This window comes from Triturus cristatus, chromosome 6 (genome assembly GCF_964204655.1).
Source record: "Triturus cristatus chromosome 6, aTriCri1.1, whole genome shotgun sequence".
Taxonomy (NCBI): domain Eukaryota; kingdom Metazoa; phylum Chordata; class Amphibia; order Caudata; family Salamandridae; genus Triturus; species Triturus cristatus.
The window spans coordinates 791343449-791358199 of NC_140589.1; the positions used below are offsets into that span (position 1 = coordinate 791343449).

Genomic DNA, 14751 nt, shown 5'->3' on the forward strand with positions numbered 1-14751 from the left:
TAGTTTAATTATATAGTGCAAGTGGCTTCTGTTCTTTGAAGCTTCTATTTTCATAAGTCTATCAGTAAGAGTAAAGTGCAAGTGCAAGCAATATCATGGTATTTAGAAATACAGAGGAGACGTATAAGATAATGACTAATGTACATGAATCACATTCAAGATAAGAAGTATGTGTGCTTTTTCTCTCTAGAATCACACCATTTTATTAGAGATCTCAGTTAAAATTTTATAAAGTGCAAGTGACTTTGCTCTGAGAAGCTCCTATGTATGTTTGGTCTGTCAACCAGAGTAAGGTGCAAATGTAATACATCTTATTATATATGAGATAAAGTGGCTGTGCAATGCTTACAGGATGTTTATAACGCCCAAGTATTGCGCTCTTTCGAATGCCCATTATCGACTATCTGTGATCCAAGGTAAAGTGCATGTGCAGTAAAAAGTATCAGGGAAGGTATGTAAGTGAAGGGACTATATATATATATATATATATACAACCCAGTGGCTCTTGCCACTGGGTAGCTATTGTTAAAACCACGTTTAAATAGGAAATAGATTTCCCCATGCAATTTTTTATAGGACAATTGAGCAGCAATACTGCAAAAATGACTGAATGGAATTACACCAAATTTGGCAGAAAGTTAGATCTTTACCCAGAAATTGTACTTTTTGTCATTTGGCATAAATATATTTTGTAGTTTTTTTTTTAGAAATTAAGATTTAAAAATGTATGTATATTTAGAGACATGAATGTTCCACTGATCCAGCAGATCTAAAGGTAAGATCTGATCCGCTGCTACAACATCAACAAAGATTTAGCTGCAGCCATTTTATGACTCAGGGACTCAGTCCCCTGTCCTACAAAAAAGAATTTTAAAAAACCTTTCTTTTTTTATGTTACAGCAGATCCACGGAGGGCCAGCAGTAACACAGTCCCGTCAAAAAAAGAGTGAGCTCCTACACTATTGAAATATATGCCCCCCCAGGCTCATGTTTGCTTGGAGTCAGCGCAAGCATTTATTTTCGAGAGTGGGATGCAACCTCTCATCCCTGAGGGATTTTAAGGGCCCAGGGACCTAATCCCCCTGGCCAATATGCATATTGATGGGGAGGGGGCCTGGAGCCCTTCTCACTGAGCAGGAGCTGCTCATTTATTATGGCAAGGAGTGCCCCATTATGCCCAGAAAGGGCTTTTTAATTATATCTTTGATCCTGGTGTTGCTCCTAGAAGGTGCAGGGCCATAACCAAGGCTTCATTTGAATGTTGTGGGGGGCTGCAGGAATCTCAATAGCCCCAAGTAATATTTTGGTGCAGGGCCTGACCGCAGACCTGGCCCAGCCCCACATGGCACAAGGACAAAGGCTGTGTGCGGTGTGGGGTTGGTCACCTGCGGGGTGGCACAGTGATTTTTATTCGACTTTACAATAAAAAAAATAGAACTTTACTGAAAAATGGTTACAGTGACGTTACAGTTAGGAATTAAAATAATAGCTCACTTTACCTTAAAAGAAACCTTAGAAATTCACTGAAAAAAACCCTAACTAGTTACCTCACATATCAAATCACTCATGATGTTTTATGACATCATTGATTTCACTGCAACATCTGAAATTACATCATTGATAACACTGTGCATGGGGTTGCAAGTTATAGTTAGGGCATCAGTTATAGTTACTTCAGATAACAATAACTTGTGAATATCAATGGTTGTGAATATCCACATTCATCAGAACATGACTGACACTTACAGAAGGATTTGAAGTATTAAAAGCTACATATTCAATGGAGTATCATTACTTTTTTTTAAACACCCAATTACATGCTTGGATCTCCATATCATGTGCAATGCAGGTGTAAAGAGAAACCACATCTAATGACCAGATATAACTTGGTTTCCAGGGGATCTCCCCTATCTTTTATTAAATCAGTGCTGTCTCAACAATAAGATGGGGAATTTAATACTGAGGGCAATATAAAAAAAGGTTTGGATTAAAAGTGAAGGGTTCTATTTTCATCCTGGTTGGCAATTTTGTAGTGCTAAGATAAGGATATGATTCACGTTTTATTTTTTTAACTGGTGCAAAAACTCATTAAAGATTGTTTTAAAGATAAGATCTTGACTTCACCAATTGAACAATGGGTAAACTTTACTCGTAAACTTGTCAAACCCCAGGACACTAAATTTGAAGTTAAGGAGAATCAAATCACACAAAGAGAGAAAAGGAAATCAGATATTAATTTATCTTATACAATTAAAAAAACTGAGAAGGACTCGTAACAGCTTAAGAAGATAGATTACCAATTTCCCGCATAATGACGAATTACCAATTAAATTAAAAGCCCTAAACCAGAATTTGAGGATACTGATCTGGAATGAAATAAATCAAGCTAAGCAAAACTTGTAGTCAAAACTTTTTTACGCAAGTAACCAAACAAATTCAAGGGAATTTTGGAAAACGATAAATGGCTTAGTGAGACCTAATAAGTTAGTGGTTTCATCTACACTAACGGAAAAAGAACGGGCTAGCTTTCTTGTAAATCATCTAAATTCTGATTGGAAAAAAACAATAATAATAAGGGAAGGTACCCAGAGTGGGATAAATACACCAAATTACGACATTGATGGTCAAATTGACATATCTAAATCTCAAGTCACTAAATTAATTACAAAACAGAAAGATGGAGCATCAGGACCTAATGGTATTCTGTTTGCCCTCTACAAAGAAAAAATGGCTTTATGGTCAGAACACCTCACGGAAGTGTTTAAAGAAATAGTACGGACAGGAAATATGCCAGAATCTTGGAGAGGGTCATTAATATCCCCTATTTATAAAAAAGGAAATTGGGCCCACCCTGAAAACTATCGATTAATAACATTACAAGACATAGATGCTAAGTTGTTTGCAGGGATCTTACTTATAAATCTCGCAGAATGGGAAACGGATAATAAGATATTACCTCTGAATCAGACTGGGTTTGTTAAGGGACTTGGAACTACAACAAATATATTAGCCTTATCACTTTTAATGGATAAAACAATTTTAATGAAACAACCTTTGTACTTGTGCTTTGTAGATTTTAGATCTGCTTTTGATTGTGTGCACAGATGCCTTTTATGGAGGAAATTGCAGCAAAAACATATTCCGAAGCAATTGCTAAAACTAATTCAACTTTTGTACACCAATACATGGGTTAGAGTGCGGATGGGGGATGGTCAAACACTAACAAAGGAAATAATAACAACAGCAGGTCTTAAGCAGGGGTGTGTATTGGCCCCTCTACTTTTTAACTTGTTTCTAGCGGATTTAACGGAGGCCCTGGATGAAATAAATGCACACCCGCCTAAAATATCTGGCAAACAAATTTCTAATCTGCTATATGCAGACAATGTCATACTCCTAAACCAAACAAAACTGGGATTACAACGCCTAATAGATCGAATAGCTTCATACTCAAAAGAAAACGGAATGGGGATAAATGAAACCAAAACTAAAGTTATGGTTATCACTAAAAATGTGAGATTAAACTATAAATCCAAATGGTTTCTGGAGAATATCCAATTAGAACAAGTTGAAACATACAGGAACTTGGGAGTAATATTCGATGACAATGGAAAATTTCGCCCACAAAAATTAGATATACAAAGGAAAGCAAATGCTTTGACAGCAGCATTTAGGATTCTGCAGAAATCACTAGGAAATCTTACTTATCGCCCCCTTTTAAAGGTTATATCGGAAAAACTCCTCCCTACGCTGACATATGGTAGTGAGGCATTAGGTGGGAAAGATACTGTGATTATAAACAATGCAGTTTCAAAAACTTTTCAATACCTTTTTCATCTACCAAATAATGCATCGCCTGCACAAATAAGGCTGGAGTTTGGTCTAAATAACCAGTTGTATGCAAGAAAGGGCCAATTTATCAAAGTATGGAACAGGATAAAAAATGATCATGAAAATCAAATGTCTCAGCTACTGTGGCAAGAAATAAATAACAACAGATAATTAAAAGCCTGGAAATATTTAAATATAGCGCTGGAAGAATTTGATGTGACAATAAACAAGGAATTGTTCAAAAAGGCAATCAACAGATTAACAAATCAACTATCAATTGTACGAGATAAAGACCTATTGGCTAAAAGAAAACATGCATGGCCAATAATTAGTGGGTGTACAAAAAAGCAGATTCAAGCATATTTAGAAATACCATGGTCATTAAAAACAAACAAATCTTTATAAAGGCAAGATTTGGTGTACTACCTGGACTATGCTATCTTCCCCCATGGATAAAGTCGGAAGGGGCCACTTTATGCTGATTATGTAAAACCGGAGAGGAGAATATTATTCATTTATTATGTATCTGCCCCGAACTGCAAACTGAAAGAAAAACTAGACTTAACCCCTTCGGCGCTCATGACGGAACGGTTCCGTCATGAGCGTCGGTTGAGCTGTGCTCATGACGGAACCGTTCCGTCATGACCACGCCCGCGCAAGCAGCGCTCAGCACAGCGGGGGAATCCGCCCCGCATGGAAGGGGTTAAGATACTTTTTAATGCGCGAGGAGTAAGGTCATGTAGGCAAGCTTTGATAAGGTGTCTGCATTCTAATGATATAAGTATGAATTCTGCTTTTGTAAAGTTTTTAGTAAGAGTAAGAGCCAAATTGGAAGATCACAATTAAGAAAACATTAGCACAGTATGAAACTTTGTTTACATTATGAAATTGGTATATTTTTATTGTAACTGGTTTAGAATTTGATGCTGTATTTTTTATCTTATTTTTTTTTTTAAATAACAATTTTATTGAAAATAAAAACCACAACATTGCAGCAGTAATGACACTTAAATAACTCCTTCGCAGGTAAAATACACATCCGGACTTTGGAGACAGCAAGCCATACACCCAGGGCAGTATGCCTGGAATCAAATCGAGCAGTAAAACATTACAGAGGTGGTCACATACACATATTTGGATCGGGGTGCTCCCCATACACAGCATTTGAATGGTGGTCTTGAGCTATTAGGTCACAGCGTTTGCCCCTACTTGATCTAGGATGGCTTGTCTCTCCCTACTAAGTTCCACTGTTGGAGAGATACAAATGTCTCCCCGATATTTATTCCATCGCCCCCACTTGCGATCCCACCTCCGCGGACAGCCTCTACTTTTGTAAACCGTTTGCTCCGACACCATGGCCTGATCCATATCTGTAGCCCAGTCGCGCAGCCGCAGCATGGTGTCTACTCCCCACTTCTGGGCAATGTTCCTTTTTGCAATGGCCCAACCCCCCGCCACCCACTCCTGTTCCACCTGAGTGAGGTCTGTATCGTCCCACACATTAAGGAGGCAGAGCTGGGGGGAAGGGGCGACAGGTTTATCTATCGCCCTCACCATCTGTCGGGTGACTTCTATCCAGTATTGCTGGATGTGGGGGCATGTCCATAGTATGTGCAGGAATGTACCTGTCTGGTGACAGTGCCGTAGGCAGAGTGCGTCTGGACGTCTACCCAATGTACACAACAGTGTGGCATCGAAATACACCCGGTGCAGAATTTTGAGTTGCACCAGGCGGAGTCGCATCGGTATCGCCACCTCACGAGGGGAAGCTAGAGCGTCAATCCAGTCGTCATCAGCCATTTCACCCAAGTCCGCCTCCCATCTGGCCCGCAGTTTATGCATTGGGTCAGTACGATTATTAACTAACTTTCTATAGGTCAGGGAGATAGCCCTGCGGTCCATGGGATCCAGCAGCAGCCTGTCCTCCAGAGGAGAGGAGTCGGGGAGGGGGGTGCCGGCGGGGTGAGCGCCGTCGATAGCATGACTGATTTGAAGATATCGATAATATTCTGAGGGCGCGAGTTGGTATTTGAGCTGAAGCTCATCGAATGACGCCTTTTTGCCTTTAATCCATACATCCCCCACCGTAAAGATGCCAATAAGGTCCCATTTATCAAAAACTGCGCAGGTGCTCAGACGCCCCAGACAATCAGGTTCCCAGAGTGGGGTGGCCTTAGACAGCCGCCCACGCCAACCCATGCGCCGCTGGAGCCTGTGCCAGGTTTCCACCGTTCGGGCCGTAGGGCCAGTCAGGTCTAGTTTTTTGTGATTTGAGTATAGCGCCCTGTTGTACCCTCCCTTCCCCAAAAGCCCGTGGTCAGTGCGGAAGCTAAGATCATCGTGGGTGCCGAACACCCACTGGTTGATCGCGATCAGTTGCGCCGCTTGATAGTAGAGGCGTATGTCCGGCAGTCCTATCCCACCGTCGTACCAGCCCATTGTGAGTTTGTGCATTGCGATTCTGGGCAGTCCAGTGTCCCATAATAGACCTCGCAGTGCCGCCTCAATCTTCAAGAAATAGGTGTCGGGAATCTGGATGGGCGTATTTTGTAAGACATAGAGGAAGCGGGGGAGGGCTAGCATCTTGAAAAGGGCTGCCCGACCCAAGAGTGTGAGGGGCAGCATCTTCCAATGGGCCACATCCACCCTGAACCGCTGCAATGGGCCCCTTAGGTTGTGTTCATGAAATAGGGACGGGTCCAGTGTTATAAAAATGCCGAGGTATTGAAAACCCAGTGTTACCACCGGAATGTTATATCCCCTGGGACTATGAGGCGGGTCACCCCAGAGGGGGTACATCTGGGATTTGGACCAGTTGATCTGGTATCCGGAGTGGGCCCCAAAGATATGAAAAATATGGAGTACCCGACGGACCGAGCGCGCCGGGGAAGCCAGGTACAACAATATATCGTCTGCATATAAAGAAATGCGGTCTTCATGATCTTGTGTCCATTTAAGGCCTCTGATTTCGGGGTCCCCCCGGATCCAGACCGCAAGCGGCTCAAGTGCCAATGCAAAAAGAAGCAGCGACAGCGGACAGCCCTGTCTTGTACCACGGCACAGGGAGAAGGTGCTCGAGCGGTGATTGTTAACTGAGACGTGGGCCGTGGGCCAGTTATAGAGTAGTCTGATCCATCCTATCAGCCGGGGGCCCAGCCCCACACGGGCCAAGACAGCGAAGAGATACTCCCACGCCACCGTATCAAACGCCATCCTGGCATCTAGGGCGAGCAAAAGTGCTTCTTCTTGGAGTGTTGCAGCACGGCCCAGTGCCCCGTGAACACGGCGCAAGTTACGCGCAGTGTTACGGCCCGGCATAAACCCCGACTGGTCCGGGTGGATCAATGCAGTGAGATACGGAAGCAGTCGGTTGGCCAGCAACTTGGCCAAGATTTTGGCCTCCACTGTAATCAGGGATATAGGACGGTACGAGGCACACTCGTCCTCAGGCTTAACAGGTTTGCGGATAACCACTATGGTGGCAGTGCGAATATCGGCTGGGAGAACGCCAGCATCATAGCATTTATTATACAAGTTCAGCAGGTGGGGCGCAAGGTTCAGAGCCATAGGTTTCAGGAGCTCTATCGGGATTCCGTTGGGACCATGGCCTTGCCGGACCGGACGTCTCGGATAGCTTTTTGAATCTCCTCAATCGAGATATCAACCTCCATGGCCTCCTTGGCTTGCTGAGAAACACAGCGCATTTCAATAGTGGCAAGGGGATCCGGCGCCCAGCGTGCCTGTGAGTTCTGCGGCGCCGTATATATTTGCTCATAGTACTTTGCGAACGTCTCCGCAATCTGCTGAGGGTCAGTGAGCAATACACCCACCCACTGCGCTGCCAATTCCTTACGTTCTAGCCATGCCAACAGCTTACCGGTGCGCTCACCCAGCTCGTATATTCTGTGCCAGGCCGCCACACTGCGCCGATTGGCCTCCTCAAAGAGCAATTGTCTATAGTCCTGTCTCTTAACATTGAGTAAATGTTGCGTATCTTGGGCAGAAGTATGCAAAACGCCGCTCTCGAGGTGAAGTATCTCAGTTTCCAACTCGCTCACTCGCCGCCTATGCTCAGCCCTGTGTCCCACTATCATGGACAGCGCCTGTCCCTTGATGACTGCCCCGTAAGCGCCCCATAGCGTTACCGCCAATTCCACTGACCCAGTGTTTTCCTCAAAATAGTGATCAGTGTCTTGCCTCAAGGCGTCTCTAATGTGTGGGACTTTCAGAAGCCAGGGCTGAATCATGATGGGGCCAGGCTGCCGCCTCCGACGGGCGCCAAAGGTAGATTTGACCGGGGAGTGCTAGGATATCCCCTGTGCTAAGCTCGTGGACTCAGTGAAGTGTTGAATATGTTGCGCCTGGGTGAACAGGTAGTCGAGCCGTGAGTGACTGCCATGCACTCCCGATTGAAACGTGTAAAGCGTGTCCCGGGGAAGCGACCATCTCCAGATGTCAACCAGACTGAACGCCTCCGTGAAATTGCGCAGCTGCGAACCATGTGGGGCGTCCCGTCGAGGCGGAGTGCGATCTATGACACCGTCCATAGTTAAGTTAAAGTCGCCGCCCACGACCAGGGAACCCTCAGGCAAGGTCATCAAGAGTGTCCCTACATCCGCTAGGGTCTGGCGCTGAAGGCCTGGTGGTGCATAAACGGAGAGTACATTGAGGACCCTCCCTTCCCAGCTACCGGAGCAAGCTACATACCTACCCTGTGGTTCAGACCGTGTTGTGTGTATCACATATGGGCACCCCTTACGTAGGAGGATCCCCACTCCCCAAGATCCTGAGGTGAAGCCGGAATGCACTATCATACGATACCCCTTTCTATCCAAGGCCTGACATGAGTTCCCTATAAGGTGCGTTTCTTGGAGCATTACCAGGTCAAGCCGGTGCCGATGGATGTACTGTTGCACTATACCCCGTTTAAATTTGTCGCCCAGCCCGTTGACGTTCCAGGTCATTAGGCTAAGTCCCTGAGTCACAGCCATGAAATCCCATCAGTAATATCCTAGCCTGGTCGGAGTTCCCATCGCATTGCGGCCCCTCGGTCACCCCCGCACACACCGCACCAGTCCCCAGCTCGCCCCCCATGAAGACAAAGGAGTTAAGGCCCTGCGCCTGTAGGTAAGTATCCCACGTCACATATTGACAAAGAATTACCATTTAGTACTGCTGCAAGAAAACAATAAAAAACAACCCCTCCCAACAATCCCAATCCAACCAAGCGACACCCCTGAAAAGGCATCTCCCTCCCTGCTTCCCTGCATAACGGGACAAAAACCGCCCGCCTCCCCCAACATGCAGAGCACCTGTCGCCCCCCCCTGAACAATGTAAGGAAACGTGTGCCGCCCCACTCCCCTCAAATTGAATAACATCACATAGGATCCGTCCCCCACCGCCCGACCCCACCCCCCGCTAAAGAGAATCCGTAACACCGATTGGACTGCCCGAGCCCCTCCGGGCCAGCACCATCATAACCGCTATTGTCCCACCCGTGATGTTTTAGAAAACAGTGCCAACGAATGAATATACAGTTGAGAGCCCCTCAACGACTGTGAAGGCCAGTCTACTGTCTCCCCACAGTCTGCAATGGGAGTCCACATTGCCGACCTACCAAAGGGTAGGACACTCTTCAGTTCCCGAGGCACACCCATATAAACCACATCGTGAAGGTACCCACTCGATCCCTGCCTCAAGTTAGGAAGGTCCGTTGTGGCCATTCAAAGCACTATACCCTTTTACCATCGTCCAGAATTAGGGTTCCCCAGCTGGACCCGGGGCATCTGAGTCCGGTCATGACGGAGAACGCCTTTGCTGACGCCAATCTTCGGCCCTATCCGCCGCCGAGGGTCCCTTTCTCTTCCTTTTGTCCACAGTGCGCCAGCCATCCAACCAGTCCCAAGCATCTTCCGGGCGAGTAAAGAACCAGGATTTTCTATCTGCCTCCACGCGCAACTTGGCAGGGAACATCATAGCGTATTTAAATTCCTGTTCCCGGAGGGCCTTTTTTACCTCCAGGAAACTGCGCCTTTGCTTCTGGACTCTTAGGGTAAAGTCAGGAAAGAACGTGATGTTGCTGTTCTCAACCGTGACGGGTGGAGCTGCCCTCGCCGTTTGAAGAATAACATCTTGGTCGCGGAAGTTAAACACTCGGGCAAGAAGTGGTCGAGGAGGAGCCCCCGGTCGAGGGCGGCCCCCCGGCACGCGATGGGCTCTTTCAATCGAGAAACACTTTGATAGCCCTCGGGCTGTAGGTGCTTGAGGACCAGGTCCTCAACAAAGAGGTCCGCTGCCTGTCCCTCCGCCCGTTCCGGAACACCAATGATTTGCACGTTGTTCCGGCGCATCCTGCCTTCATAGTCATCCAGCTTCATGGGCGGCACGCATGTCCGCGACCTCTCGTTTGAGAAGGCCAGTGTCACTTGACAGTTCTTTGTTGACAGTTTCCACAGCACCCACCCGGTCGGCAATCTTCCTCACATCCTCCCGGATCAGACCCACCTCGGCGGCCACGGTATCGATCCGAATTTCAAGGGACGCCTTGACAGCAGTGATAGCATCAAGAAGGTCTTTGTTCGTAGGTTCTGTCTTGCTGTCGGAGGCCGGCATCCTGTCCCGGTCACCACCCTGCTGGTGTTGCTGCGCGAACTTCTTCAGTTTGGTCTGCGTCGCCGTTTTGCCGCTCCGCCCGGATGGCATGGTCACCGCTCAGGGGGTGCACCCCCACTGCAGGGCGCAGCCGCTATTCCCCGCCGCCTGCTGTGGAGACTTCCACCCGGCCTGTCGGCTTTCACTGGCTGCACCCCGGCCGTAGGGATCCCCCGCCAAAGTCCAGGCACCCAGCAGTGGGCCACGGATGTGGCCGGCTTCTGTCCACTGCACGCTCAATTCGCCTCTTCAGTGTTGCTACAATCTAGCCTTCCCTGCCCCCTCGGGGTAGCCAGACTCCAGCATTCAGTGTCAATCCGGCTAGCCTGAGTAGTCATCCACTCACCACCAGCGGCCGGTCCCCGCTCGTTGTGTGCACCCAGCACCGTGTCAGCGTCGGGCCCCTCACGGAGACCTTCACCCTCACCGGGTTTTATCCCACAGCCTGGTTCGGACCGCCGGGGCAGAAGAGCCGGAGGATCGTCCCCACCGCACGGGGCCAGAGCGCCAATCGCGCAGGGCTCACCGCCAGTCGCTCCAGAGCGGGACCTCCAGCCCCCGGGGAAGCGGAACAGGCCTCCGGCGCGCCGGAGGCGTCCAGCCCCAAACCGCCGCTCTCCGGTAGAACCAGGCCGCGGCCTCCAGTAGTCTTTACGCACAGTGCCGTCCCAGGGCCACTGCCAGCCCCCTCATTCCAGCCCAGTAGTGTCAGCTTCCACCGGTATCGTAGGGGGCTACCACTATCACCCCTTCAGCTTTCAGGTAAGTCGTAGTGAGGCAATGGCGGCTTACTATAAATCACTTCCTCACCCGGGCCTCACTGCATGCCGAGGTGAGACAGATCAAGGGGTCCCCCAGTGTGCACCCCCAGGACGCCCGTAGCCCTCCGCTTACTCCAAAGGATCACGCCCAGTTTAGTAAGGCCGCCTCGGGTCTACAGGCCCGTGTCTTCATGGTACCTCACTGTCCTTCACGACGGGGGCCGCCGCTCCAACCACCCGCCCCCCGGCACTCACGGACCTCCAAGGACTGTCCCCTCAGTCGCCACAGAGATCCGGCAAGGCTGGGTCTGACAAGGAGCACCACCAGTGCTTCGCTGAAGGCCCCGTCACCTTAGGCCTCAGCCGCGGCCCCGCGTGGCGCCCGATCGGCACAGCAACGCACTCCCGCGGGCAGGGTCACCCGCGAGGTCGCGGTCTCCGGAGCTCCCACGGGTGGATGTCGCCGATCAATTCCAAAATTAGACGGGCAGTAGCCGGGCACCACAGAAGTATTGCGGCAGCACCGGGGCAGGAATCGGGCCAGCAGGGGCGAAGTTATCCAGGATAGTTGGGGAGTGGCGCTCTGCAGTGAAACTACCAAGCGGCCATTCCCGTCGGCGGTTGGCCACGCCCCCCTTTTATCTTATTTTAGTTGTTTTATATTGTAGTGTATATTATGTGTATAATGTCGCATTGTAAGATTTTAAGTACTCAAACAATAAAAAATTATTATTATTTTAAAAAAAAGTATATATATGCAGTTTAACAATTCATTCCTGCAAATACACAATTTTAGTATATATAATTCTCATAATTGATTAATCAAGAAACAAGTGATGTATAACCAGGTGGTTCCAGAACAACTACCCTTAAAGCCACATTATGTGTGTATATGGCAACAAGTACTAGGTCTCCTTAAAACCAAATACTGGATTCCGGCCAAGTGGCCTTTCACCAGGACACATGCTAAATTCAGGCCAAGTGTCCTGACAGAAAATGCACGTAATAAATTAAAAATAACATAAAGTCAGTCCTTAACAGTAAATCAGCAACCGCGTTCCACAATCTGTAAACAATAAATATGTTTAAAGTAATATGTACAAAATAACCAACTGTTGATTGCAGGTTAATGAATGAACTACAAACAATAATGAAATGGTTACTGCTGGTCATTGATACAAACTCTCTAATACCCACGTGCCAAAAAATGTTCAGTTGCAAAGAATAAAACGTATTTTCTATCTTCGCTCGAGACCAAGTCTAAGGCCTGCAAAGTATCATGTAGCTTCATATGTGAACTAAATGTATCATCGTTGTTTTTTTTCTCGTAATTCCATTCTTAATCTTAGACATGCGTGCCTTATTTATGTTACAACTGTCTTAGTCCAAGAGGAGGCGTCCAGTGGAGGAAAGGATACATATTCATGAAAAAAATGCAGAATGTTCACACTTGTTGGCATGCTACAGTGCTATGGTTACTTTTCCATATTGATGTAAAGTGTCAGGCGCAAAAACCTTCTTTTTAAGAAAAAGTCATTTATGTTTTGTGTTTTTGGGGTTTTTTTATCTGGAAGTCATATATTTTTACTGGAGTCCGAAAATAGCAGTCGGTTTCCAGAATTTTCCGCAGCTCAAACACACACACGGTTTTGTCCAGTTCAGTGCTCCTTGGTACAGGCTAGTTCCCAAAAAACGGAAATATGTGGGGTTTCTTCTTTACAAGTTTCACAACATTTTAGCCAAGTGACTCACCCACCACTCTGCATTTAGCGCTATAAAGCGTCTGTATTCGCATTAGCCGAAATGTACCGTAAGTAAGCACAACAAAATGGCAACGTGAGATCTGGGTTGAAAGCCTCAGCGTGAAGCTGGCTACAAAAAGCAAAACAGAGAAGGATGTGGGATTTGAATGTATGTGCGTGTGTGAGCGCGCGGGCGTGTGCCGCACGCCAAGGAGGAAAGGTAGGTGCAGTGGAGACAGAGGAGAGCTTTGTGTCTCTCCCTTCCGCTGCCTCCGAGAGCTCACTATCTCCCAGTGACACGTTGGGCTCCACAGGAACATGCAGTGTCTCTTCGCCTCTGCTCTCCTCATCACATGCATGCAACAGGTAAGGTCTGCTGCGCCAGCCAGCGTCCATGTTATTTTTAATTCGCTGCCGCCTTTAAGTGCAGAGGTATGAAACATAGCGTGCATGTTGCAGTATCTTCTTTACGGTGAAAAACGCCTTTTTTGTTCGTATAAAAGCTCTTTTCATTTAACTGAAAGCAGCAGGCAGGAAAGGTTTTCTTTTGACCTTTTAGTTCTCGTGGTTTTCTTGAATTTTAAAGACCCTGTTTTAAATTAATTTCGAATATTTGGTTTCTTGTGGAGAAGGGAGCTGAGAGAGATAATGTTCGCATTCCTGAGGACAGTATTTCACAAACATCTCCTGTCTCCTTCCCAGATTCCACACTTAACTGGGCTAGACCTCGACAGGCCAGACTTTCAAACGCGCTTACTGTGCCTGGTATGTTAACTCTGCTCGGTGTGTAAAAGGACGGCGCGCCCGGCACGTCAACTCATATTTTCCAACATAAACATGTTTACAATGGGACGGTTTATATAGAAACATCAATGTTCACAGAGTTATATAGCCTGCAGTATGATGAATCTGCGTCTGTTCCGATGAATCGCGTGGAAACCTAAAGTGACATTGCTCAGTGACGCATTTCATGTGCTCTTTTTATTTAGAGTAGAATTTGTTGTCCTTCACTTCTCAAGGCCAAGGTCATATTTAAGCAAGGGTATGTAAATGTTGAATTCAGACGTAGTGATTTCATTCGCAGGGTTCATTTGCATTTTTAATGATTTCTGTTTCCTAAAAAATAAAAATAAACACGTTGTTGCGAAATCATACGCTGTCATACCTATAGATGAAAATCACACATTTCCGTGCTATCTGTACATTAACACAGCTGACTCATGACTGGGTAAACACAGTAGAACTGAGGGGCCATTGCATATACCTTGTGGCTACAGTGATTAAACAGCTTTAAAGAGGAAGGCCCGTTGAAAAAATACGAGAACTGTATGCAGACAAGCCCAAGATTTGTTTCCTCAGTTTGAAAGGCGCTGGATGCACACTTACTGCATTCAGTGACTGTATCAGCTAACCGTGGCGCCCGCTGTGGCGGTTGGAAAACTTTCAAGCAGGTGGGGTGTAAACACTCGGCCTGAACTCGACAGAACAAGCGAGAGTGGCACAATGTTCTCACCTCCTTAAGGGAGGCGTCGGGGGGAGATTCTTTTCCTGATCATTTTTAGAAAATGGTTCCAAAAGGTGCACTTTGTAGCTCATTTTTTTCCAGGAAATGGTCTAAAAATACATGGGTTTTACATGCATACCAAATAGTTTGCGTACACAATTTCAAATGACCTCCGATAATTTTTGGGTCTCACCTGAGTCAATACATATGCTGTTGCTTGCAAGACATTGTGTTAGCTTTCAGTGGGCTTAGAACCTGCCC

General features: G+C 46.9%; 1 protein-coding gene across 2 annotated transcripts in view; it reads left to right on the forward strand.

Annotated features, from left to right (window-relative positions):
* The first annotated feature begins 13208 nt into the window (after nucleotides 1-13208).
* The window catches only part of CCN6 (cellular communication network factor 6), a 185436-nt gene continuing 183893 nt past the window's right edge, over nucleotides 13209-14751 (forward strand). The window contains exon 1 of one of the 2 annotated variants that reach the window (XM_085609264.1): nucleotides 13209-13352. Coding sequence is in view for 1 of the 2 variants with exons in the window: in XM_085609263.1 (XP_085465389.1) it covers nucleotides 13305-13352 (48 nt within the window). In the remaining variant the exon portion in view is untranslated. The remainder of the gene's footprint in view (nucleotides 13353-14751) is intronic. The other variant, XM_085609263.1, reaches the window with a different exon arrangement.